Source organism: Drosophila persimilis, unplaced genomic scaffold (genome assembly GCF_003286085.1).
Source record: "Drosophila persimilis strain 14011-0111.01,24,50 unplaced genomic scaffold, DperRS2 tig00000000-arrow-pilon, whole genome shotgun sequence".
Lineage (NCBI taxonomy): Eukaryota > Metazoa > Arthropoda > Insecta > Diptera > Drosophilidae > Drosophila > Drosophila persimilis.
This window is the reverse complement of record NW_020825288.1, coordinates 4719474-4744217: the sequence shown is the minus strand read 5'-3', so window position 1 is coordinate 4744217 and position 24744 is coordinate 4719474. Positions and strand designations below refer to the sequence as shown.

The 24744-nt window shown below is 49.0% G+C and overlaps 5 protein-coding genes across 7 annotated transcripts in view; 2 read left to right on the top strand and 3 right to left on the bottom strand.

The window, feature by feature from the left end:
- Positions 1 to 1982, bottom strand: part of LOC6598666 (G protein-coupled receptor kinase 2) — a 73769-nt gene extending 71787 nt beyond the window's left edge. The window contains exon 1 of the mRNA XM_002023718.2: positions 1496 to 1982. The gene's annotated coding sequence lies outside the window, so the exon portion shown is untranslated. The remainder of the gene's footprint in view (positions 1 to 1495) is intronic.
- A 1800-nt stretch (positions 1983 to 3782) lies between these two features.
- LOC6598686 (polyribonucleotide nucleotidyltransferase 1, mitochondrial) lies at positions 3783 to 6448 on the top strand. Its single transcript, XM_002023716.2, has 4 exons — positions 3783 to 3980; positions 4044 to 4463; positions 4515 to 5735; positions 5797 to 6448. Exons 1-4 carry the CDS (start codon positions 3841 to 3843, stop codon positions 6323 to 6325), a joined length of 2310 nt encoding a protein of 769 aa, XP_002023752.1. The 5' UTR covers positions 3783 to 3840; the 3' UTR covers positions 6326 to 6448.
- A 61-nt stretch (positions 6449 to 6509) lies between these two features.
- Positions 6510 to 12146, bottom strand: LOC6598685 (eIF-2-alpha kinase GCN2). The gene is made up of 10 exons (XM_002023715.2): positions 12028 to 12146; positions 11764 to 11936; positions 11187 to 11692; positions 10503 to 11130; positions 9868 to 10443; positions 9614 to 9802; positions 9055 to 9556; positions 7950 to 9002; positions 6921 to 7891; positions 6510 to 6849 (listed from the first exon to the last, which is right to left on the bottom strand). The coding sequence occupies exons 1-10, from the start codon at positions 12082 to 12084 to the stop codon at positions 6723 to 6725; spliced, it is 4782 nt and encodes a 1593-aa protein (XP_002023751.1). The 5' UTR covers positions 12085 to 12146; the 3' UTR covers positions 6510 to 6722.
- A 1255-nt stretch (positions 12147 to 13401) lies between these two features.
- On the top strand, positions 13402 to 14994 carry LOC6598683. Its single transcript, XM_002023713.2, has one exon. The coding sequence runs from the start codon at positions 13492 to 13494 to the stop codon at positions 14977 to 14979; it is 1488 nt and encodes a 495-aa protein (XP_002023749.1). The 5' UTR covers positions 13402 to 13491; the 3' UTR covers positions 14980 to 14994.
- Positions 14995 to 15042: 48 nt separating this feature from the next.
- Positions 15043 to 24296, bottom strand: LOC6598855 (Y+L amino acid transporter 2). Of its 3 annotated transcripts, XM_002023712.2 has the most exons (10): positions 22333 to 22394; positions 19197 to 19516; positions 18497 to 18743; positions 17676 to 17749; positions 17477 to 17622; positions 17204 to 17418; positions 16907 to 17136; positions 16592 to 16844; positions 16434 to 16495; positions 16164 to 16229 (listed from the first exon to the last, which is right to left on the bottom strand). In XM_002023712.2, the coding sequence occupies exons 2-10, from the start codon at positions 19482 to 19484 to the stop codon at positions 16227 to 16229; spliced, it is 1518 nt and encodes a 505-aa protein (XP_002023748.2). In that variant the 5' UTR covers positions 19485 to 19516; positions 22333 to 22394; the 3' UTR covers positions 16164 to 16226. The 3 variants fall into 3 exon arrangements, with proteins under 3 accessions (XP_026842973.1, XP_026842969.1, XP_002023748.2); XM_026987172.1 differs by lacking the exons at positions 16434 to 16495; positions 22333 to 22394 and adding an exon at positions 24278 to 24296 and having other exon boundaries at positions 15043 to 16229; XM_026987168.1 differs by lacking the exon at positions 16434 to 16495 and having other exon boundaries at positions 15043 to 16229; positions 22333 to 22396.
- Positions 24297 to 24744: the final 448 nt, after the last annotated feature.

Genomic DNA, 24744 nt, shown 5'->3' with positions numbered 1-24744 from the left:
TCATGTAGACACTTGTAGACACCACGTCATGGACGTTTTATCCGTCCTGCAGTGGATGTGCCCCTCAGACGACGACGACGACGACGATGATGCTGATGGCAAAGCCAAAAAGCGGAAACGTTTATCAGCCAAAGGCCCAGGCCCTTTAAAGACCTCGGGGTCTCTCTCTCTCCCTCTCGCTCTCACTCGCACAGCGGCGCTCCTCCTTCCAATGACGTCCACAGACGACATCCACCATCCACCATCCAAAGAAGAATGCAAAGGAGATAAGGAATAACGAGAAGAACAACAACTACAGCGCTAGGCAAATAAATATCGAAACACAATGAACTACACGACACGAGGGTCGGTCGAAAACTATTTTTAAACGAAACAAATAAAAACCATTTGTCAGAAAGGGCGGAATGGAAAGTGCTTCTGATTTTGATTTATTGTTCAATTAAAATTAGTTCTTTCGATGGATTTTATGTTTATTTATAATTGGGAAAACTAATGGGAAAGTGGGGGAAATACGGGGTCTTTTATTTGTTTCAAAATTCCTTAACTGTGGGAATTCTTTTACTAGAGTTTTAAGGTATTGAAAACAAAGAGGAAAAAAGAATGCTATGAATGGTATTTTCATTATTAATAATTTCAACGTATTCCGTATTCATTCGAGCTGATTTTTGGCAGAAAGGCAGTTAAAGGGTCTATAGAAAACTTCACCAAATATCAACCCAATAGATTCCAAATTTTGGACACCACAAAAATTTCCTTTCGAAAATACAATACGAATATAACCTCTAAAGTTCTCTATGTTTCGTTTTAATATGCCAAGAAATTACAATCCTCCCCTCGTCAAAGGTCAATCGTAGTATGCGCATTGATGACAACAACAGAACGCGACGACAACCGGAAGACCGTCTAGCATAATGAGTTATAAATATACGTAAGCATATGCACGTATGTGTGAGTGTGTGTTGGTATTGTATACTCCAATGTGTATGTGTGTGAGTGTAAGAACCGCAAACGTAGCTGATAAGCGGCTGAAACGCCAACGCATTGCCTGATGGGCTTTCACTTTCGATCGGCAGAAAAGAGTAGTGCAAAAAGAGAGCGTAGTGTGGGAGTGTGGGAGACGGCAACAGTGTAATTGCAGCAGTGGGGGAGTGAGCGAAAGGGGGTCTTGCTAGACACCACATCAAAGGCATTGCGAATCGATTGGGATGGGGGCACTTAATGGAATTAACATGCAACAAGAGTAACAGCAACAGCAACGGCAGCAGCAACAAACGTGTGTAAATTACGGTAAAACACTTAAGCATTAAGTAATGCAGCTGAGTGAGAGCGAGCAGGCGAGCTAATGAGGTGTGACAATTATAACGGAACAGCTGAACAGAGAGAGAGAGAGAGAGAGGGAGAGAGAGATCCTCTGCACGCGGTAGAAGAATGCAGAACGCTGTCTGGGTCTGGGTCTGGGTCTAGGGCAGGGGCGTGGAGTGGAGTGGTTGCTTACCTTATACGACGTTTCTTGAACCGTTTTATGCGCTGTTCGTTAATTGGAAATTTTCGCAACAATCAGCTGATAAGGGAGTGTGCGTGTGTGTACGTTTGATAAGAGCAGCGGTACCGTTTGCACCTTTCCCTCTCTATTGCTTTCTTAGTGCGAGCACACAGCCAGCATAAACAATTTTTGTGGCAGAAGAAGAGTCTCTCTCGTGGTTCGCCGTCGTCGTCGCGCGACAACGCCTAGAAGGCAATTTTCCGGCTTTTCAGGAACGCGGTGGCGGCTGCAGCGTCAGCTAGGCAGCGGCACGCTTTCTCGCTTTTGGCTTTGACTTTGCCTTTTTGATTTTTGCCTTTGGATTCTGGCTACTGGCTTCTGCTTTTGCTTTTGCCTGGTTTTGAGCGGGCTGCTTTTGTTGTTGGATATACTAAATTTTTTGTGTTTTTCTTTTCAATTTGACCGCATTTGTCGAATTTGGTTTTCTTTTTTCTTTTTGTTGTTTTGCGGCTCTCTTTGGCCGACACACACACAAACACTGGCACAGCACAGCACTCACACACACACGGAACTTACGGGCGCGCGGCTCACACACAAACACACCGATACACACGGCGGGCAGCGAGAAGAAATTTTTACGGGGCCGAAAAAGCAGTTGACGAAATCGGCTTGATTGCGGGGGGACTGGAACACACGGCACACGAGTCGTTGACGAGCGGGGGGTGGTTCGGGCGCAATTGAACTTATTTTTGCATACGATTGCAATACACGCGTCTCACTCGATTTCTAGTAAATCATCCGCGATGGAGAAGTATACGGGACCCCGCGAAGTTGTTTTGCCACAAGCTATCGGATTTATCGAAACGAGCTTAGCCCACTGAACCCCCCTCTATTTAAACAGGTGAAAGAGTTGAGTTGGACTGCCGGAAATAATACTTTATGTGAATTCTTCTTGCATATTCTTCTTTCCTCTTTGCCTATAAACAAAATTACCACCAAATCTTTCACCGTAACTACGCTAAAATTCTCAAAATTTCTTAATTTTCGTGCCAATATTTAAATACCCGCCCGGTCGACAATGGGTTAATCAGTGTCAGTCCATATGCTTCGATTTTGGTGTTCCGTCGAATATAACTAGCTAGGCAGGACCCTCAGCTCTGCCCACATAATTTTATCCGCTTAATGAATCAATTTTCTACTGACTGGCTTATTTTATATGCTCGCTTTTATTGTATTTTGTCGAAAAAAGAGTTTTATCGAAAAAGGTCAACGAAAAAAAACCGCAAGAAACGTAAATGTGTATGGAATGTTGCTGGTCAACAGGTATGTGCTATGAGTATGGCTTATTTGTATACCCTATTTCCTTTAATAAGGTTAAAATTATGTGTACCATGACTTCTTGGATGGAAATTTTTTTGACTCATGTGTATCCCGATCCCGATACCTGTACCTGGTCGCTGTAAGAAGACCTACACTGACTAGTTTCTGCATATATGATGACAAACATATTCTCATTTCTATAATATCCATTTCCCCAGGGTATGCAGAATGTTGCCCATGTTGCTGCTCGATTTCTCGGCACATGAGTCTGGCTCATACAACATAAAATTGTCAGCAGTAAAAAGCAGTCTGGAATGAGACTCATTGTTGCTACCGATTCAAAAAGAGCAAAAAAGAGAGCCTTAACCGATTTGAAGAGAGCCAAAAGAGCTAATGACCGTTTTGAAGAAAGCAGTTCGGCCATAGATACCGCTTAAATATATAGAAAAATTGATATAGCTTTTTTAAAATTCAGCTTTTTTTTCTGAAATCTAGCTTTTTTTACACAAATATTTTCAGCACTGGTTGAAAGATTCAAAACATTTTGTGCGCATGGTAAAGCAATGGATCAGGTAGGGAAAGGTGAATATATTATATATCACCCAAAATTCATATAAGTATCGGCTGTCTCCTTTTCATGTAGCTCTAGTTCTTAACTTTTAACTGACTGAGTAAATAAATAAATTAATTAATATTTTAGGAATGCAACACCTCTTGTTTTAAATATGTGTATGTGAACGCAAGGCAAACGTATATTAGGTGGGGCAGAACAACCAGCTGTTCACCCACACACATGTTGCACACTCTACCTTATGATTAGGTGAGCATTTCGGTTTGCAGAGAAAATTCAATAAAATATCTGAAAAACAGCCATATATGGAGAAAGTCATAACAAACCAAACTAAGTTATTTTTTAATATCACACTGGATTCCATGTATTTTATAACCACTCCAAAAAAGGTCATCAAAAAGTCGTTGCAGCTGCCACTGCCGGCAGATTTTAGGTAACGCTGTCGCCTGGTTCCCGCTGCCGAACCATGATTTTCACGAGGAAAACACTGAAATTGTTAAATTACCGCCTGAAAAGCATTGCCGTCGCCCGCCTAAGTGCCCATCGATGCCTCCAGAGCAGCGCCAGCGGAGAAGTGCCCTCCGTGGAGGTGAAGTTCAGCAATGGGTGAGTGTCCATCCTCCCAGGCAGTGTCCCCACGTTCAAGATAACATCTTTCTCCTTCAACAGACGTAACATGAGCATCAGCTCGGGGAAGCTGGCGCGCTTTGCCAATGGCACTGCCGTCTGCCAGATGGGAGACACCGCCGTGATGGTGACAGCGGTGGCCAAGCCGAAGCCCACTCCCGGCCAGAACTTTATGCCACTGGTGGTGGACTATCGCCTGAAGAATGCCGCCTCGGGGCGCATTCCAATGAACTTTATGCGCCGCGAGCTGGGTCCCTCCGAGAAGGAGATCCTGTCGGCCCGCCTGATCGATCGCTCGCTGCGGCCGCTGTTCAACAAAGACTACCGCACGGAGACGCAGCTGGTGTGCAACATGCTGGCCATGGACGCGGTGCACTCGCCCGACATTCTAGCCATCAATGCCGCCTCCATGGCTCTGTCCCTGAGTGATATTCCCTGGAATGGACCGATTGGAGCTGTGCGGTGAGTGGATTAGCCATCCGGAGTAGAACCATTATTGAGCTTCTGTTTCAGGGTTGGCCTTTCCGACGGCGAGGTGCTGATCAATCCCACCCGCCGGGAGCTGCAGTCCTCGCAGCTGGACCTCGTGGTGTCGGCCACCAAACAGAACCTCGTCGTGATGCTCGAAGGCAAGGGCAATGTTGTGCTGATGCAGGACCTCCTGAAGGCCATAAAGCAGGGCACGCGGGAGGCACAGTTCATCATCCAGGAGATCGAGCGCCTGCAGAAGGCCTACGGCAGGAAGAAACGCGAAGTGGAGTCCCCGAACCGAGTGGATCCCGAGCTGCAGGAGGCGGTGCGCAGCATGTGCGAGATGCGGCTGCGAGAGATCTTCCAAGATGCGAATCACGACAAGATCTCGCGCGACAACGCTGTCAACGAGGTGCGCTCGAATGTGATCGACAAGGTGTGGTCCTCCTATCCGGACACCGAGCCAGGGGTGATCGGCGAGGAGTTCAATCAGACGTGCCGCTCGATCTTCCGGGAGCTGATCTTCGAGCGGAATTACCGCTGCGATGGCAGGGACTACGACACGCTGCGGAACATCTCCTGCCAGGTGGACATGTACAAGCCGCTGCACGGCTCGGCCTTGTTCCAGCGCGGACAGACGCAGGTCTTCTGCACCGTGAGCCTGGACTCCCCGGAGAGTGCCATGAAGCTGGACTCGCTGGCCGCCCTGGACAGTGGCGGCCTCAAGGCCAAGAATTTCATGCTCCACTACGAGTTCCCGCCGTACGCCACGGGGGAGGTGGGCAGGATTGGCCCGCTGGGTCGGAGGGAGCTGGGACACGGCGCCCTGGCGGAGAGATCTCTGCTGCCCACATTGCCACACGACTACCCCTTCACGGTGCGCCTCACCTCCGAGGTGCTCGAGTCGAACGGTTCCAGCAGCATGGCCAGCGTCTGCGGGGGATCCCTGGCCCTGATGGATGCCGGGGTGCCGGTGAGTGCCCCCGCCGCGGGCGTGGCCATAGGTTTGGTCACCAAGTACGAGAACGACGACACAAAGCACCTGCAGGACTATCGCATTCTCACCGACATCTTGGGCATCGAGGACTACATGGGGGACATGGACATGAAGGTGGCGGGCACACGCAAGGGATTCACAGCCATCCAGGCGGACCTCAAGGTGCCTGGCATTCCATTGAAAGTGGTGATGGAATCTCTGCAAAAAGCCACCGATGCCAAGTCCAAGATACTGGACATCATGGCCGAGGCCATTCGAGAGCCACGGTGAGTGCCAAACGATGCCCTAAGGATCCTCCTGAATGCTCACAGACTTCCCTTCTTTCAGGAAATACCCAAAGGACAGCTGGCCCGTGAGCGAAACCATCAGCGTGGAGCCGCACCAGCGCTCCCAGTTGATTGGCCCCAGTGGCCTGCACATGAAACGCATCTACCTGGAGACGGGCGCCACCCTCACCGCCGCCGATGAGAGCCACTTCGCGGTGTTTGCCCCCTCCCAGGCGGCCATGGACGAGGCCAAGGAGCTCATCGAGGGATACATGGTCAAGGAGCGGATACCGGACCTCGAGTTCGGGGGAATATACACTGCCAAAGTAACCGAGCTGCGGGACACGGGCGTCATGGTCATCCTGTATCCCAGCATGCCGCCGGCCCTGCTGCACAATTCGCAGTTGGACCAGCGAAAGATAGGGCATCCCTCGGCCCTGGGCCTGGAGGTGGGCCAGGACATACAGGTCAAGTACTTTGGCCGCGATCCCGTCTCCGGCTTCATGCGGCTCTCCCGAAAAGTGCTCCAAGGCCCGGCCCTGGGCATTCCGCGATCCCTCAACAAGGCGGCCGGCGAGAATGGCACGTGATCCGAAAATTGTTCAGCTCTTTGGAGTCCTCAGGCATACGCAACTTTATTTTGTAGGCTATATAAATTTGTGTTTTTAAAACTTGTACGTATATCAAATATATCGTATATGTAGATGACAAAAGAACAACCCATCAGGGAATCCGGGCATAAACTTTGCTACTTAAACGTATAAATGTTGGACAATCAGTTCAAGTAAATGATAATCTTAGAATGTAAATCTTTGCGGGATAGGAATTCTCTTTTGGTGCGAAACGAAACGAAATTTAGATGGCATCGGGAACGCACAGCCTCTTAAACAAATTTAAGTAGAATTTTGGCCCATCAGAACATGTTTTTTCTAAACCTAATTTAAGCAGGAATTACTTGGTAATCCCTTCCTTTCTCTCCTTTGGGTTTCAGATAATCACACGATAGTAGGAATCGGATATGCTGTACAAGGCCACAATGGGTGTCTTGGCGTCGCTCAGATAGTCCACAACTTCGTCGTGTATCTCCACTATATAGCGTTTGTATTTGGAAAATCTAAAACAAAAACAAATCAAGCATTAGAGCGCATTCTTTTGTGTGGTCTTGTGGCACAGAATGTGGCGCACCTTTCGATAACAAAATTAAATTCCTGTTCAGTCTCTTTCTTGCGTATCTCGCGCGGATTTATGGCACCCACAAAGGCATTGACCACCGCCGGTGGCAGCTCCACCACCAGCACCACAAACGACTCCTTCTTCATGAACTGGGCGAGGGTGGAGCCCATCTGTTGGGCCACCTGGTTCTCCAGCCGGCGCTTGTAGTTCGCCGTGGGTTTGTCGTGGGTGAGGAACGTGACCTGGACATTGGGCAGTTGGCTGTAGCTGTTCTTGATCGACACATTCGATGCGGAGGTGCTCAGGCCGTTGCCATCGCCTCCACGATCTCGGTTGCTGCTGCTGCCACCGCTAGTGTTCATGTTGGACAGCTGGCTGGCCGAGTAGTCCACCGACGCCCCATTCGCACTCTCGGCGCGCAGCAGCTTCTGTATAAAGTCCACCAGTTCTGCCCTGTTTACGTGGCGCTCCTGGAAGCGCTCTCTTTCAAAGGAGCGCACGCGCAGCGAGCCATTCTCTGCCACCAGGATGACGTGCAGGGCACCCAGTCGCGCCAGATCCTGAGCCTCATCGCCGGCACCACTGGCCGTCTCCACAATGCCGCACCTGATGCCCACCGACCAGAGCAGGCGCATGATGTACGTGACATCCTTGAGCGGTGGCCGCGTGCCGCACACACAGATGCCCACATCGATGGCCCGGCAGTCCTTGGCATACTCCACGCCCACGGCAGCCACCAGCTTGTCCAGCGAGAAGGACAGACCCGCTCCACTGAGCACACCACGCGGCGGCAGGGTCTGATTGTAGCTCTGCGCCTGCCGCTGGAACTCGTGGAGCATGGCATCGTAGCGCTCTCCCACCGCCAACACGGAGGGATTGCCCGAACGGTTCGGTTTCAGGTCGGCCGTCATTTGCCAAACGATTCCGCCGCTGCTGGCGCGCTCAAAGCTGATGGGCAGACCGGCCCAAATCTGAATAGGACACTGGGAAACAGAATGGAGATTAATGAAGTCCTAGGTCGTGTGCATGCCCTGAACTCACGGTTACGCCCAGGCTGTAGGCCAGTTCCACCACATTCTCCAGTTCGCGCAGTGCCCCGCGGGCCAGGGATGCCGCCTCGCCCTTGCCGCGCATCAGGGACTTCAAGGCGGACTCCTCCACGCTGCTGCGCGAGCCCGTCAGCAGGAAGTTGGCCAACAGCATGTCCATCAGGGTCTGTGCCGAGGTGCGTGACTTCTCCATGATGACGGTGATGCTCGAGTGGAACTGAAAGCGGGAGATGCGCGACTCAATAAAGTCCATGGTGCCCTCGAACAGGGCCGAATATTGAGATTTGGGAACGTTGCAGAAAATGAGAATGGCCCGCAGAAGATTGGTGTGGTTCATGCGGATAACGAGGTTACGTTCGCGCAGGCGCGGCAGTTCGCTGGTGATCTCGAAGGCCAGAGAGAGCAGTTCCGCGTCCACCAGATGGCTGCCGGCGGAGGGCGTGATGATGTCGAAGGAGCACTCGTAGTTCTGCTTCGGATGGAAGTTGAAGACCCGCTCCTCGCGGTACACCCGATCCACGCAGTAGCGACGGATGAGATTCACCCCGTTCATGGTGACATGGCGGGCAAACTGCGTCCTCAGGTCGCACGGGAGGACCACCACGCAGCCGGAGTGGGTCATCAAGTGCACGGCATTGGCATTGGCGCTGGCACTGCAGTTCCGTGACGAGAGCGGCGACAGCAGCGGCGAATCCACTTCGATGGCGCCGTGTTTGCGGAAGAGGTTCACGACCTTGGCCTTGACAAACTCAAAGACCGGATTGAGGGACACAATGTCGTCGATGACGATGGCCGAGTTCCAGGACTTCATCGCCCGACTGCTGCCCAAATGGTAGGTGTGCTCCAGGACCTCATCGCTCTCCTGCTGCAGACAGCGGGCCACCAGATTCTTGTAGGCCTTGCTCTGGGGATTGGCCAGGGCATGGCGCAGCATTTCCTGCAGCTCGTTGGCCTCCAGCTCCGCCGGCGGCACCAGATCCGAGATGAGCAGCTCCTCAGCAGTGGGCCGCTGTGCGGGATCGTGGCTAAGCAGCCAGCGAAGCATCTGCAAGGCAGGATTTTAGATGGAACCCCGTCGGAAGGGTGGACTCACTCACCTTGACGGTCTTCTCGTATTTGGAATCCTTAAGCATGCCCTCGGGTATCGTTATGCAGGCATTCCTGAGGGCCATTATGGTCTGGGCCCGCTCCATGCTCGTGTCGAACGGCGGCTGGCACATCTCAAACAGAATGATGCCCAGCGTGTACATGTCCACCTTCTGGTTGTACACCGACTTGGAGGCATTGCCCGTCAGCTCGGGCGCCACGTACAGAGTGGTGCCCACTTTGCCCGTGCCCGTGCCGTCCTCGGTGCTGGTTATATGCTGCGCCGGCAATTGCGATGGATACTCGTGGGCCTGCAGGGCCAGAAAGCTGGTGGTCGCGAGCCCAAAGTCTCCAATCTTGATCTGATCGTGGGAATCCAAGAAAATATTCACCGGCTTGAGGTCCCGATGGATGATACCCTGCTGGTGGATGTGCGAAAGGCCCTCGGCGATCTCCCGAAACAAGCGCCACAAGCGATCCGTGTTCTCAAACAAATTGTCATCGATGGCGGTGCTAAAAGAGGAGGAAATTAAAAGGGGATTCATTGGGGGGTCCTCTGCTGCCACTCACCGCAGGGTGCACTTTTCACAGAACTCCATTTGGATGTACATCACTTGCATGAGGGGACGCGGCGAGTTGGTTCTGCCTCTGGTGGAATCCTCATCGTCGTTGTCCTCGTCATTGTCGTAGACAGCCACCTGACCATCCGAGTCCACAAACTCGATGCCATCGTCCGAATCGGAGTCCTCCACGGTGGGTCTGCCAACGAAAAACCACAAACTTTAAAGGGGAACGGACTGGAGAGGACTGTGATCGATTCCTACATGTAAGCATTCCACATGCTCGATGAACTGTCCTCCTCCTCATCCTCTGTCACGGCGATGCCCAGCTGCGGCGATTTGGCTGGCTTCACGCTCAATTCCTGCTGGCTCTGCGACCACTCGCCGCCCAGCAGTTTGTCCATTTCCGCTGCATCGGCATCGTTCACGCTCTCGATCCAACTGTTGAAGTACCGCACCACATTCTCGTGGTTCAGGCGCGACAGCAGCTCCACTTCGCGTGTCATCTTCTTGTACAGCTGGCGACTGCGGGCGGGCAGGGGTATGCGCTTGATGGCATACTCCCTGTTGTCCAGGATGTTGCGCACCTTCAGGACGTCCCCGAAGGCGCCCTTGCCCAGATACATGAGCACCTCGAACTCGGTTCGCAGGCGGGACTGGCTCAGAGCCAGTGTGGGTATTTGGTAGGGCATGGGCGGCCCCGTGCGCTGTGCAGGAATGGGGTTCCTTTGCTGTGGCAGGAGCTGCTGGTGCGGATGCTGTTGGCCATTGTCCACATAGAAACGCAGGAAAGGATGCTCCAGCAGCTCCGAGGCGGAGAGCGTGCGATCGGAATTGCATCTGTAAGTACAGGCAGATTAAAAGGGGAGTGCATCTCAGGGCATTCCCTGGACACTCACTTGTCCACAAAGTCGCGCATCTCGTAGCTATTCGTTGGCATCAGTGCCTCCACCAGGGCGCCCAGTGCTGGCAGATCCCCTTGACTGCTGCTCTGTCCGGCGCCACCAATCAGCTCCAGCAGATTGGGCACCAACGAGAAGTCCGTGCAGCGCACCGTTCCCGTGTTGTCCATGAAGACGGTGCTGTCCAACAGGTGGCTGTGACAGACGCCCTTGTTGTGGAGGAAGACGAGGGCGTCCAGCACGCCGCGGGCCACCATGCGCGCCCCGTCCATGCACCAGCCCAGCGAGGAGGAGATGCTGAAGACACTCGTGCCCAGCAGGAAATCCTGCACCAAATAGACGAGCAGTCCCTCCTTCCGCTTGATGCACAGCACGCACTCGTATTGGATGAGATTCTTGTGCTGCAGCTGGGACAGGGTGGCGACCTGCTTCTCGATGGAGGCGATTACATCGTCGACGCGATGATTGCCCAGGCACTTGGGCTCGTTGCCCCAGTGGCACTTGCCGTTGCCGCTGCAGGGCTGCTCGATCTGGGAGTACTTGATGTTCCACTCCGTGATGTACAGCAGCTGGCCGCAGTGCATATCGATGCCCACGTAGGCGATAAAGCCGCGCTGCGAGTGGCCTACAACAAAAGCAAATAATTAATACTTTGGCTGCGGCAACGAAACCATGACCTACCCAAACAGCAGCCGCGTTGTATCTGACGTCCCACCTTGTGGAAATACAGTGTCTCTGTGCTGCGATGGTCCAGGCACTTGTTGGGGTACATGTGGCCGCGGTAGTAGGGCGACGAGTTCTCCGAGCTCTCCGATGAGCTGGCATGCCGGTTGTTCGACTCGCTCATGCTGCGGCGGGGCTCACCGCGCCGCTTGGCCTCCGTTTTGAACATTTCCTTGCGGCGCTCCACCTCATCGATGAGGGTCTGCCGCTGAAGGGTTTCCTTTTGGATCTTTTTGTCCAGCAGCTCCTGTTCCCGCTTCTGTTTGTCCTGCAGCATTTGGTCGTAGAACGAGCCCTTGGGCGGCTTGTTGTGCTGCAGGAGGAAGGCCTGGACGGTCTGGGCCAGCTCGTAGATCATTACTTCGCCCCGCAACTCCTCCGATTGGGCCTTCAGCTGGCTCCGCAGTGCGTCTAGCAGCTGATCCGACATTCCCTTGGACTCCTCCAAGGCGATTTTTGGTGTTCTGCAAATAACAGACAAAAGACTCAGAATTAGCCAACTCTTGGGGCATCTCTAGATTCGCAATAATCGCACATTTTTGGGTACTTGGAGGGACATGTTACATGGAGTTTGGTGCACACATAGGCCTGCGTGTGCCCGTTGGACGAGTCCCGCAGCGGTGTCAACAGGATCTTAATGTCCGTGGGCTTCCATTGGTTGGGATCGCTCTGTGGCCGCAGATCCTCTACGTCTGCTCCAAAGATGGCCTGCAAATGAAAAACTCCGCAGTTATTTCGTCATTTGCCAAATGCGCAACAGCTTTCCCAACCCGACCGCCCCCACCATCACGCCACCCACCTTTATGACCTCCAGCTCCTGTGTCTGCCTGTCGCGAAAAGATTCCTTCGCTGCCATTTGTTCATCAAATCTCAATTGAAACTCAAAACCCCCCCTTGAAAGGGCTGGGAGTGAAAATACTGCAGAGTCGGCTTTCCGCCTTGTTATAATTTTTGCGGCCGGTGAAACGTTTGTTCTGCTCTAGCAGCTGTTTCTCCGTCAGCTGCGCTATGCATCACTTTGTCTCTGCTTTCGATTTGTAGCAGTTGCTAAATGTATTCCAATTGGATTTTTAAACAATTTGGTTGCATATTTATTCCAACTTGTTGCTTTTTTGTGAGTTTTTATGGAAATTTATAGAATTTTTGTAGTGTAGAAGTGTGACCGCGGATATTCTGATAAAATATACCGTCTGACCATCACAAATATACCCAAATATACCGTCTTATTGTCAAAATATACCGAACATATACTGATTAAAAAACAAAGTTAGACCACTTAACCCCCTCTATTTGAACAATTTGAGCCTAGCTGCGGCATCAATACTGTGTTTATAACCAAGATATCTGTCATCTAAACCGCGCTAAAACTGAAACGTTCTTCATTTTCGGGTGTGTATTTAAGTACCCAGCTTATGACACTGCAGCGACATTATAAGCTGGGCCACCTTCTTTGTATCGTACACCATGTGGTGAAGAAAGCTCAAAGCTCTCTCAAGTAACGGTGCTTTGTTTGTGCGTGCTTTGTGGTGTTTTAGAATTGTGTTTTCCACGTTTGATGCAATATTTGTGTTAATTTCCTTTGAAAAGGAACCGTAATGATAAAGTGAGCTCGGGTGCTAGTGGTCATAAATAACAACACGCCGGGGCAACTAGCGACGGAGCCTACTGGCGACACATTCACACAGCCACAGGTGGACACATTCCAAAATGGCGGGAAGTCAGCATTTCGGCTATTGCGAGATCGCAACCAGGCCCCGAAAGTTGCGCTTTGATGTTCTTGCGGCCAAGGAGAACAAGAAATAACTGCCAGCGGTGCTCCATGCCATGTTCGTGGATCGGCGGGATGGTTTTATGATGCACAAAAGATGCTGCAGCGTGAATCACTGGTGCGTGGCTTTGTGCGCGTCAGGAAGCTGCTGGAGCTGCTCCCTCAACAACACCCTGTAATTGGATGATCCGGCTGGATAATACCGCACGGGACTTGGCCACGAGGCCCTGGAGGTCGAATACTTTGTGTCGCACTTGGAGATCACCAACGGAGCAACCCGCGTCGGTGCTCCGTCCGCTGATGTATCCGTAAGTTTTCCTTTTTCTATAAATTATCAGATATGTATTCCTTTCATTATGTCTCAGAATTAATTTGAAAACAAGCAACAGTATATTTAGAAAGCAGTCGAAATTTTCAGTAAACGAAATTACGCGTATTTGTTAATCAGCCAGAGGAAGGGGGACGGACGATCCCTCTTTGAGTTCGAAAGCGACGATGAATTCGCCGATAAGCAAGCGATGCCACCACGTGATGGTGGCCCTAACAGACACCAATCGTCGGTACCACCCCGAATTGCTGGAGGGCACCAGCCTGGACGACGAATTCAAGATACTGGATCGAAAATCCGTGCTCCTGCGCATGCCGATGGCCTCCAAGTCGAAGCAGGAAGAAGTACCGCGCTATTATCGCCACCTGGAGTTCGATGCGATTGGCTACGAGTGCGAGCCGCATGTGCGGGAGCAGCTGAGCGATCTGGTGGGCGACATGTTCCGGCAGCGTCGTCATGGCTGTCTCCTGCGCCTGACGCCGCACCGCACCAACAACATGAACCTGTTGACGCGCCTGCTGGTCACGGAGGTGGACAGCATAATGCTGCTGTATCGCTACCGCCTCAAATGCGTCAATGTGGAATACTTTGACCTGCGGAAGTTCGACATGGCCAACATGCTGCTGCAGCCAGGTTCAGCGATCCGTCCGTCGAGTCGTCGTCAAGTGCAGAGCGGCCGCACCTTGCAGAGCACTCGGGAGCTGTTGCAGTGGCTACTCAACGATTTCCCCACCATCCGGAGCCGGTCCGTGGGCGACGACTACATCGACATTCAGTTTGTATTTCGCGATGGCCAGCATGCGGTTCGCCAGCTGCATTTCACCCTGTTCCAGATCTTTGGCTGCGAGGACCGGCAGGACATGGCGGACTTCTTCAGGGACCTGCCGCTGGGGAAGCAGAGCAACAGCACCCTGCTCACCGACTGCATCAAGGAGTCCTTCGACTTTCAGCGTCCCATCGGCACATTGGTGATGATCGAGCTGCCGACGGGACGAGAATCGCAGACGGCGTTGACCCGTAAGCTGCTGAAATTGGCCGATGTGGCCTACGTGTCCATCGTCAAGGCCCACCAAGCAGCCACCAATCCGAAGGCGCGAGCGAAGGCAGTACCAGCCTCACAGAGCTCCACGAATCTACAGAAAATCACACCGAGCTGCAGCTTCAAAAACTCCTTTCCGTCAGTGTCAAATATTTCCAACTCCCTGGTCCGTCGCGGGGGGAAACTCTCAAGCGAGGACTACAACAGCCTCGCCTACTGGTACAATCGCATCGACTCGAAGCTGCTGGAGCTGCAGCTCAGCATGGAGGAGCACTACATGGCCCTGTATCGCCAGAAGGGCTTGACGATCTGCAGCGAACTCCGCTCCATGGAGACCGACGAAAGCGCCGGCGATGGCCAGCCCCCGCCAATGGCCACCAATCGGGAGCAGGAGACGGCCTGCGCGTACACGGAGCTGATGAAACAGTTCCGAAAGCTGGAGATCGATGTGAAGAAGACCAGCTTTGCCTCCACCCTGAACGTCTACATTGGCACCAAGAACCACGAGCTGGCGGAGATGGAGAAGGCGTGCAAGCTAAAGGCCATTGCAAACATGAGACTCACTTTGATAGAGTTCATGAAGCCAGAGTCGGAAGCGGAACCACATTCGAATTAGGAAAGACTCGGGGCTTTTCTAGGGGGTATACATATATAATTTAATATACATTTATATATAAATACATACAATATTATTGTCAACAATATGTTTCATAGTAGTTTAAACAGATTCCCCAGCTGCGGCTCCTATCGTAGTAAATGTGTAGCTTGAATGCTAAATAGGCAATAATACGAGTTATACGATTAACACTCTCCCAGGGGGGGCGGGGGGCTGTCCCCCGTCATAAATGTAAAGACACCCAAAGCAATCAACAACAACTAATCAATGCTGAAATCAATTCTACAATTCGATAGACAACAATTTTCCAATATTTTCAATATCTTATTACAATAATATGTATATGTGGGAATACCTATGTAGTTCTGCTTCTCTATTGGATATGTGAGGGTTGTAGGCAATGTTGGAGGCCAAAAAGGTAGCTGGATTCAATCAGGATTTGTACAGTTGTCACAGTAAATGTTTTCTCTAAGAAAACGCTATATGATAGTCTGCTATTGGGAATGACGTTGATTCGCTGTATATGTAAATTACCCATAAGCAAAAGGACTCTTTCGTTGAACACGAACTGTTTTCCTGGACAGAATCTCATTAAAAACGTTTTTGTCGAGGCACATCATAGTCTGAATGTGCTGCTTATGGTTTTAAACACAAATTGTGGAACTCAAATTGCCGGGCCACTTAAGACTACACTAAAAAACGAAACGTATCTTTAAAATTATATCGTATAAGCTTTAAAATTAATAGATCCTTTTCTAAGAACTAATCTCAGAGCTCTGTAAACCTGTCAAATGAGTGAGTTTCGAAGTATTTCCTATGGTATTTCTTGAACAAGCAAAAAACATTTAAACTATTCGAAAGGTCTATCGATAATCTTCAAATTGGCAAACGACTCTGGAGCATGTGTTTTCCTTGTAATTTCCCATTCGTTTCACAGTCTTTCGCATAGTCCCTGGAGCCCCAGAGCCCCAGAGCTGTCTGCCCACTGGACACTGTGTGTATATAAAAATATGACCTTCCAGGAGATCTTGGAATTCCAGGGAATTAGATCTCCTTTCCAGGCAAGTTCTATGTGTTTTATGTGTATCTTTTGGCTGGCTATAATGTCGTATAATGTCGTATTAGAGGAGTGTCTGTTTAAATGCTTTCATTTGCTGTTGGCCCGAAGAACATACATCTTTACACCTGAGCTGGTTTCGTTTGCCTTCCGAGTACCATGAGCAGCTTTTGTAGGAAGTGTGTGATGCTTACTGGAATACAAAACAAGAAAAACATCATTATATTAGTTGGATCTCTTGATAATGGATATCTCTTTCGTATCTACAGAGTATCTAGGGTTTTTTTTTGTTGGGTGCAAAGTAGAGTTTTTGAGGAGTGCAAAATCTTCATCAACCATCTAGTGCTGAATGTTTGAAATCAAAATTAAAACTAGGATAAATAGCAAACTTAAAAACCTTGGACGACGCCTTGGGGCGCACAACCATCATCAGTTTCTGTAGGGTTTGTGTCAGTCCGCCTGTAAGAGTTTCAGAGTTGGGAGTACAGCGTGAATCGAAATGAAGCCAGAGGAGGGAGAGCCAGAGAGAGGGGGACAGCGAGGTCACCGACTTACCCATGAACTTCTGGAACCAGACGGGCTTGTTCTTCCAGGCAATGAACACCAGATAGACGGGTATGCTCGAGAGGATCATCAGAATGCCGTAGCCCGTCTCCACGGGACTGGCGTACATGGGCACCACGGTCACGAACACGGTGGCCAGCAGGTAGACAATCGGGAAGACCAAGGGCACACGGATGGGACGCGGCAGATTGGGCTGGGCCCACCGGAGCCACGGCAGGCACAGGACAGAGACGCCGATGCTCAACTGGAAGGAAGGGCGATATTAGCGAGGGGATTCCCAGACTCTTGGCGGTTTCCCGGACTCACCCAGGTGGCGAATCCCACGTAGTTGATCAGCGCAAAGATGTCGGAGACGGTGAGGTACAGCATGGAGAGCAGGGCCATGGCCAGCACAGCTGGTGTCGGCGTGAATCTCTGGATCTGGATCATCGTTAGGATCTCGGGCATCTGGCCCTCGTTGGCACCGGCATAGAACAGACGCGAGGAGGTCAAAAGGATGCCATTCACAGCTCCAAAGGTGGACAAGGCCACAAAGACTGCAAAGCGAGTAGAAGAAGGCATAAGTATGAGGAATGGAGGTCCTCTAGGAGGCTATCCACCCACCGGGAATGGTCCAGGCCAACGCCCCGAAGGCTCGCTCCGCGTAGGTCACCGCCACCGCCGAGGAACCCATGACCTCATCGGGCGACAGGATGGTGTAGAAGGACACATTCGCCATCACATAGACGATGGTCACCAGGGTGCAGCTGATGGCAATGGCGCGGGGCAGATTCTTGACGGGATCCTTCAGCTCCTCGATGATAAAGTTCAAGTAATTCCTGTCAACAAATCCAATTAGCAACTGGCTCGGAGTCTGGAGACAAGTAAGCCGCTTACCAGCCGTTGTACGCGAACAGGCCCGAGTAGAAGGACAGGGCCAGCGACGTGACTCTGGTGTCAGTGTTGTCGAACGTAAAGTACTGGACATTGCCCAGCGACAATTGGTACATGCCCGTCGCAATGATGATGAACAAAGCCAGCAGCTGTGCAAATAAAGGCATTAGCGTAAGCCAGATTGGAAGCTTCCTTGACTTACTTTGGCATATGTGAAGATATCCTGCACAGCGGTGGCCCATTTAACGTCCCAGCAGTTGATTAGGGTCAGCACCACTGTAAAAAACGAAAGGAAAAAACCCATTAGACTAGTCGCTTGGACACGCTCGGCCAAAGATATCGCCAGGCCTCATGGGGTGATGTAATAGCGAGAGGACTTGCAACATCCGACAGTACCCGCACGTTATTTATGGCTCTGGCCATTGTGTCATGTGAACGCACTTGATTCCGCTCACTTAAATCAATATTAAATATAAGTAACACTAATAAGTCACTATCTGCGCGAACAAGTTCGGTTTGGGTAGTAAAAACTAATGTTTGATTAAAAAACGTTCAACTTTAATGGTTCCACGGTACTGTACAGCAATTAAGTGAGGATTTTCCAGCTGTTGGAGTCTATAGAAAATTTTTGAAGACCTCTCTGAGTCGACTTTAATCGGTTAAAAGTACTCTCCTGCTCCGGAAAGTTCCCTAATCCTTCTATCCCACACATCACTCCACTTCAAGGGCCTTAAAAACATATTCTTTTCATTATTACGAACCCAAACTATAGTTTCTTCTAATCTCCCTTGGAAAACAAATCCAAAAACCCCACGAAAACCCCTCACATCCCCCATAGACCCCTCTCCCAGACCCCCTGATAAGCCGCATATGGCAAACTCTTTCTGTTTGTTTATTTGCTTTGTTCTCAGGGGGATGGATGGATGGATGGATGGATGGATGTTCGAGTATTTAAATGGTTTTCTAATCTATGGGTCAAGTACGCGCCTGGCGAATATATTCACGAGTGCATTGAATACTCACAGATGCAGCAAACGGCCAGGAGACGGGCCGAATCTTCTGGCGGGGAGCACTCTGGAAAGAAGGGCTTCAGCACATAGGTACTGAAGGTGAGGGCCACGATGGCCTGCGAGCAGGGACGCACGATCATGCACTCGATCCAGAGCCGGATGAAGGCCATGAACGGTCCAAAGGTCTCCATGATGTATGCATAATCGGCGCCAGACTTGGTGATCATCGTTCCCAGTTCGGCATAGCAATAGGCGCCCACCTAACAAGCGATAGGGAGAGAGAGAGAAGCATAAATTAAAGAGTTCCACAAAAGTGTTAAAGAGAAGCCAAAGAACCCAAAGGCAATGCTGCGTATACGTAATTTTTATTGAAGCAGAGGCGCGTGCGTTTGACATGGGCTTGTCATCATGGGGGAGGGATGGGTGTGGAGACACGAGTGTGAGTGTGAATGAGTGAATGATTGGGTGGAGGAAGTGATGGAATTTCAATAATTTCATTAAGCGACGCACTGGCACGCCGCCAGCATTCGTAATTGAATGAAAAGGTCCTTCCTCCAATGCCTATCGACATTCATCCACTGTTCATTTCCACAGCTGTTCCTACAAAACTTGTTCCACAGCCCCAACAGGTGTGCCCAGCAAACACCTATTCCCCATTAGCATATCAAATGATTTACTTAATATTTATGAACCTCTGGCGATGCTCCACTCACCATCGAGAAAAGTCCGGAAGCCACCCACACGATGAGGGCCAGGTTCACGCTGCCCGTGTACATCAGCACGCCGGTGGGTGAGACAAAGATGCCCGAGCCAATGATGGAGCCCACGATGACCGTGCAGCCGTTGAGGAGACTCATCTTGGCCTTCAGCGTCACCTCGCCACCGCCGCCGTCGCCGCCATCTGCATCTCCGTTGGTCAATTTGGTCGAGGCATCTCCATTCCCATTCACAATGGAGCTCTTCCGCGAGGAATTCTTGCGATTCAACGACTCCGTTTCCATGGTGTCGTCACTGGTACTTCAACGCTGCCTGCCTGAAACGGAAAGAACCATTAAGTCGAGGGCCTTGCCAATACGATTCTGAAGTTTGCCAAAGGAAAAGGTCAGAGAAGGTTCTTAACTGAAGAGGAAATGGAAATGGAACAAGAACTATGGGGGTTCTTACGTTTATTACGTGAAAAGTTATAGAGATGTTTATTATAATTATAACAAATAATAATAGAAGGCTTTTATGGATTCTTTATGGTCCGTATCTTAAAGTTTAGACCTGTAATATGCCTCTCGTCTTGTGAGAATTTTCTATGAAATCTCTACATTTCTTTACTCCCAACAAAATCGATTAACTATGAAATTATTTTGACCTTTTCTTCCATCTGTTTTATTACACACGATTGTTTAGAACATGGCTTTATGGCTCTATAAATTGAACGTGTTTAGATGTTTGCATATCTAATTTTAGCGAAATTTGAAAACGATAAACTTTTCCCGGAATTCCCAGAACATTCCATCTTTAATTTTGTTAATGAACTTGTCTTCATAATGTTTCTAATTAGTTATTTGTCTCCAGTGACTACTTTTCCGTCTTGTCATTGACTCTGAGAAATGGCCGTGCTAATTGTGCGATAAAAACAGCGAAACAGAGACGTTCAGAGGCGAGTGCTAAATTCTGATTCTGTTAATTGTTTGAGCAATGTTTGGTTGAGATTTATCTGGTGACTCAATTGTATGTTTGAGTTGGGTCTACGAATGTTTGCCTGCCATTTTCATAATCTTTGTTTGGGGATCGGTCTGCCACTCACGATTCTCTGTCGCTGCAGTGAAAGGTACGAGCGAGTCTGTGCCCAGAGGTCAGCAAAAAAACATTGCTCTACTTTTACTTTAATGTTTTTTCTGTGCTCTTTTCGATTTCTGTGTCCCTTTGCTTATGGGAAATTTGTACAGCGCAGCGAAACGTCATGTGGCATGTGCCAGACAAATGGCACAGGGGTTTTGAGGGTATTTGAGGGCGTCTCTGGCTGTGACTTTTGCTACTTCATTATCTGCAGCTCACAATGATGATGAGGAAGCAATGCTTTTGCGATTAAAATTTCGGATCGCAGTTCGTTAAACCCAAAAGTCCGACGACGCCTGAGGATTGATTGATAAATGGGCTGAAAGGAAAGGCACGTGTAGGCCCATAAACTCCACAAATGGGGAAAGACCTCATAAAGACCCCGCCCATCGATATCATTAGGTCACGCTGTTTGTTTTTGCGTATTACAGGGGTAGAGGTAGAGGTAGAGCCCAGACAGGGAGGAACAGAGTGTGTGGGCGGGCACTTCCTCGAGCCGAAAGCAAAGGCCGGCTTTGGACACACGCTCTGCATAAATTAGCATGTCATCAGAGAGCCGAACACAAAGAGAGTGTGACTCAGTTATGGGAATAACAGGTAGTACTAGTACTGCCACTAGTAGAATTCCAAAACAAAACAAACAGTTGAATAAACTAATGAGCAGCCCTAGATTTATGACACGGAGAACCGGAGCTAATTGCCCATCCGATGTGTTCTTCTTGGCCAGCCAAGCCGAACGGAGTGGCCAAAAGCCGAAAAAACTTGGCATTCTCCAGTTGCAATATCACTTGCTTCACTTTCCCGACCACTAATTACCGATTGGCACTCGGTATTTTGTTTATTCCGGGTATTTCGAACGCAATTCATAGGAAATACCGGGCCTTGCATCATCTTAGTCACTGTCTTCGGGGATCTCTCCCGATTCGAACGTGTGAAAGGCAATTGCTGCCGCATGTCATTAGTTCATTGTTCATTAGCCGACTTTTTCTTTCCCTGTCGAACATTCACTACGGTGTTGGCCCCATTTATCCGCATTTCATGGTAGATACAATACATTATTGATTCCACATATCATATGGCTATCTTTCTCTGGCAAAATCTGTGGCCGCGTGCGTAAACACACAAAAAAACCAAAAAAAGCCATTAATTTTGGTATAGTAAACAGAAATTGCTTGTTTTTGTTCTCTGAATTATTCAGATACATCAGTGTAGCCGAACAAATAGATGTGCTATCAATATCCCATGTCTGTTACCCGGAAAAAATGCGATGGCTATCAACAAATTGAAGCTAATTATGGTTGGCTTTTTAGGAAATTATACACTGAATTGTGGGATTGCTGGCGGTGTAATTACAAGTGGAATGGAGCTACTAATGAGGGACTTTCAGATACAGAGCTGGAAGATACAGAAAGAGGGAGGAATTTCTGTTTAGGAATTCTTTCGGTTCCATAACAACGTGCTAATGTCTGTTCTTCTGTATTCCGAAGTCTATTCGGAATAAATATGCCTTGAAACTCGTACAATAACATTCGAATTTCCTCTTATTTCGGGCATAACCTTCGATTTCTTTGACTTGAAATCTTCAAAGAACACAAAACTTTGTATTCTATCTGTTCAGCAAACAAATCTCAAGCAAAGCCATCATAAATTCTTATCAGCAGAGCACTATGTATACCGGTGGAATTTGGAATTTCTTTTGATTCACAAAAAAATAATAAAACACGAGGGAACCGGCTCGAGTCGCATGCCCGGCATCAACAGGTCCGACTTAATCGTTAAATTAAAACTAAATTTAGAAAAAATATACAAGCTCCGAAATGATTATAAACAAGTATATCAAAACTTTTGTGGCACAAATAAATTTTTGCGAGCAAATAATGAGCATTTGGCATGCATTTTATTTATTTTTTTTAACACAAACACTTGTAATAAACACATCTTTTAACCGCTTATTTTGTAGGAAATTCGTATCTAATGCTCGTGGAGAATGCTTGGGAAGATTAGAGGGCTTTCTGCTACCTGCTCAAGAGGGTCTTGACACGCCGCTAAGAGAAACGCTACGAAAATCCAGCTACGACGGAGCACCAGAACCGCACGCCGTCGACCGATAGAGCAGAATGAGCGGGGCATCTTCGTGGAGGAAATCTCAGCCAGAGGTTAATCGTACGTATACACCCCGTATAGGTATAGTATATGTATTATATTCGTATACCCTACGCTCTGCTCTGCTCGGCGACGAAGCTCCGGCCGTGGTGGAAGCTCTCTCGGAGGGAGCTTTGGAGGCTCGCTTTGAAGCTTGTTCCTAACCGGCATTTATTTTTTTGAATTTTGTTATTTGGCTCGAAACAAGTTTCTCGTGTTTGTGTTCCCTCCCGTCGTTGCGTTGCCGAAAAAAAAGGTTGTTCTTGTTTTATGCTCTCACCGACAGAATATTTACCTCTAAGTGTGTTCGACGGCAAAGGGGGAAATGGTACACGCTGTCTTTTATCTTAAAGATACCCCGAAACCCAAGAGCAACTCTCATTAAGTTGAAGGTTTTTCCATTTGTTTGCACATGTGCCGGAACGTTAGGGAACTTGTGGAGTACTGTACTTGCAGTGAGGTACCCTCCCTATATACCTATATCTTTGTTGACTTGCGATCGTAGGCAGACATCGCTTCAAACATGCAAATTATATAGAAACTACGCTGATTTTCGCGCGCATATTCAAATCCATTCCCAACCCACTTGTCCCGATCTATAATTGAATATATCCGCACTTGGGGCCGGCCACAGACAAAAAGAAAAAAAAGAAAAATAATTCAATTCAGAAACCGTCACACAATGGTGTCTCCGCAATTCCACGCAATTTCTTTGTAGAATTTATTTAAATAACTTTTATTATTGTTAAATGTTTGCCTTCTTTCAGATCTATAGCACATTACCCCAAATCTGTTGCTTCGGGCCATTCGAGTTTATTGACCACAGAAACAACGAAACAACGAAACAGCGAAACAACGAAACAAAGGTTGATTGAGGTTTTCGATACGATACCGATGCTCTGATTCAGATTCGTATTCTGATGTCGATATTCATTTTTGATCTGTTCCGCAGCCGGTTTGGTTCTCAAACCGCACAAAAAGTACCCATCATCGGGTTGCTTAATCTTTCGTTTATTAGTAATTTGTGTTTATAAGCTTGAATTAACGACAATTGACGGTGCGCCGGCAGACGTCATAGAATGTGTTTGAGATTCGGTGTGAAAGTTAATGGAGAATCTTGAAGTGTTGTGGCACTTGGCACCATTGATTTACTATACATTTGTTTGGGTAAATCTGGTTCCATTTACTTGCTAAAGTCATTGCTAATACCCCTCGTTAATATCGCTTTACTCGTTTTTAAGGAAATTTAATACACAATCTGTGACATCTGTTTGCATTGACAAATGGCTCGGATAAGGAACAGCAAACATTCAAATGCTTATTCAAGGCCAAAAGGCTCACCAGCAGCTGGGCCTTTGACCCTCAAAAACACACCTTGCCCCAAAATGTGGGTGTCACACCCACAGGGTATTATGTTGCCGTACGTCGCATTGCGTTGGCTACTTAATTTAGAGATCGAGCTGCACTTATCGTTGGGTTCTGCGGCTCGGCTAGAATTTCAAGTGAGTGGAGTGTCACACGTTTCGTGACGTTTGTCACCGACTGATCCAACCACTGGGCTCTATTGCATCAGACTGAATCGGAAACTGTTGGAGGTATTTACTATCTTTATCTGTGCATCAATATTATCCCAGATTAAACACGAACGAAGGCGCCAAAGTGTCTGGTTAGAGCTTTCGGAAGCTGGGTGGGTGTGTGGGAGGTCCCCCCCTCTGTGACGTCACGACTTAGGCAGACCTGTGACGCAGATACTATAATCCTTGCAGAACAGAACAGAACAGAACCCAAAAATAGCCTTGCAGACAGAATGTCATGGACTTACGCGCAAATCGAAATTGATTTTTTGTTGAATTAAAAAGGAACTGGCTCTCAGCACAATCGAGTTCTCAACATTTTCCAGCACTTTTCACAAGATTATTAATACAGTATTCTATTTTTATGTTATTTTAACTTATCGAATGAGGTTTTTACGTTGTACGGTGCGCTGTTGTAGAAAAGTGTAAGGCCTCAAGACCCGTTCCGTTGTCGTGGCCACAGTTCCCGTTAAACTGAAAGCATGCTCTCGTGGGTTACAGCATCAGCAGCGGAGAGAACGAGCGCCAGAGCCAGAGCCAGAGCCAGAGAGATGGGTTGGGTTGGGTTGGGGTCTCTGTAGCTGTCTCTGATAAGAGGGCATCACGAGCATGGGCAAGGCACGACGAGCAGAACAGGCCGAAGAGCTGGAGAGCAGCAGGCAGTTTGCAGTTTGCAGACTCGTCCGTCCATCGTCCATCGTCGGACCACGTTTTT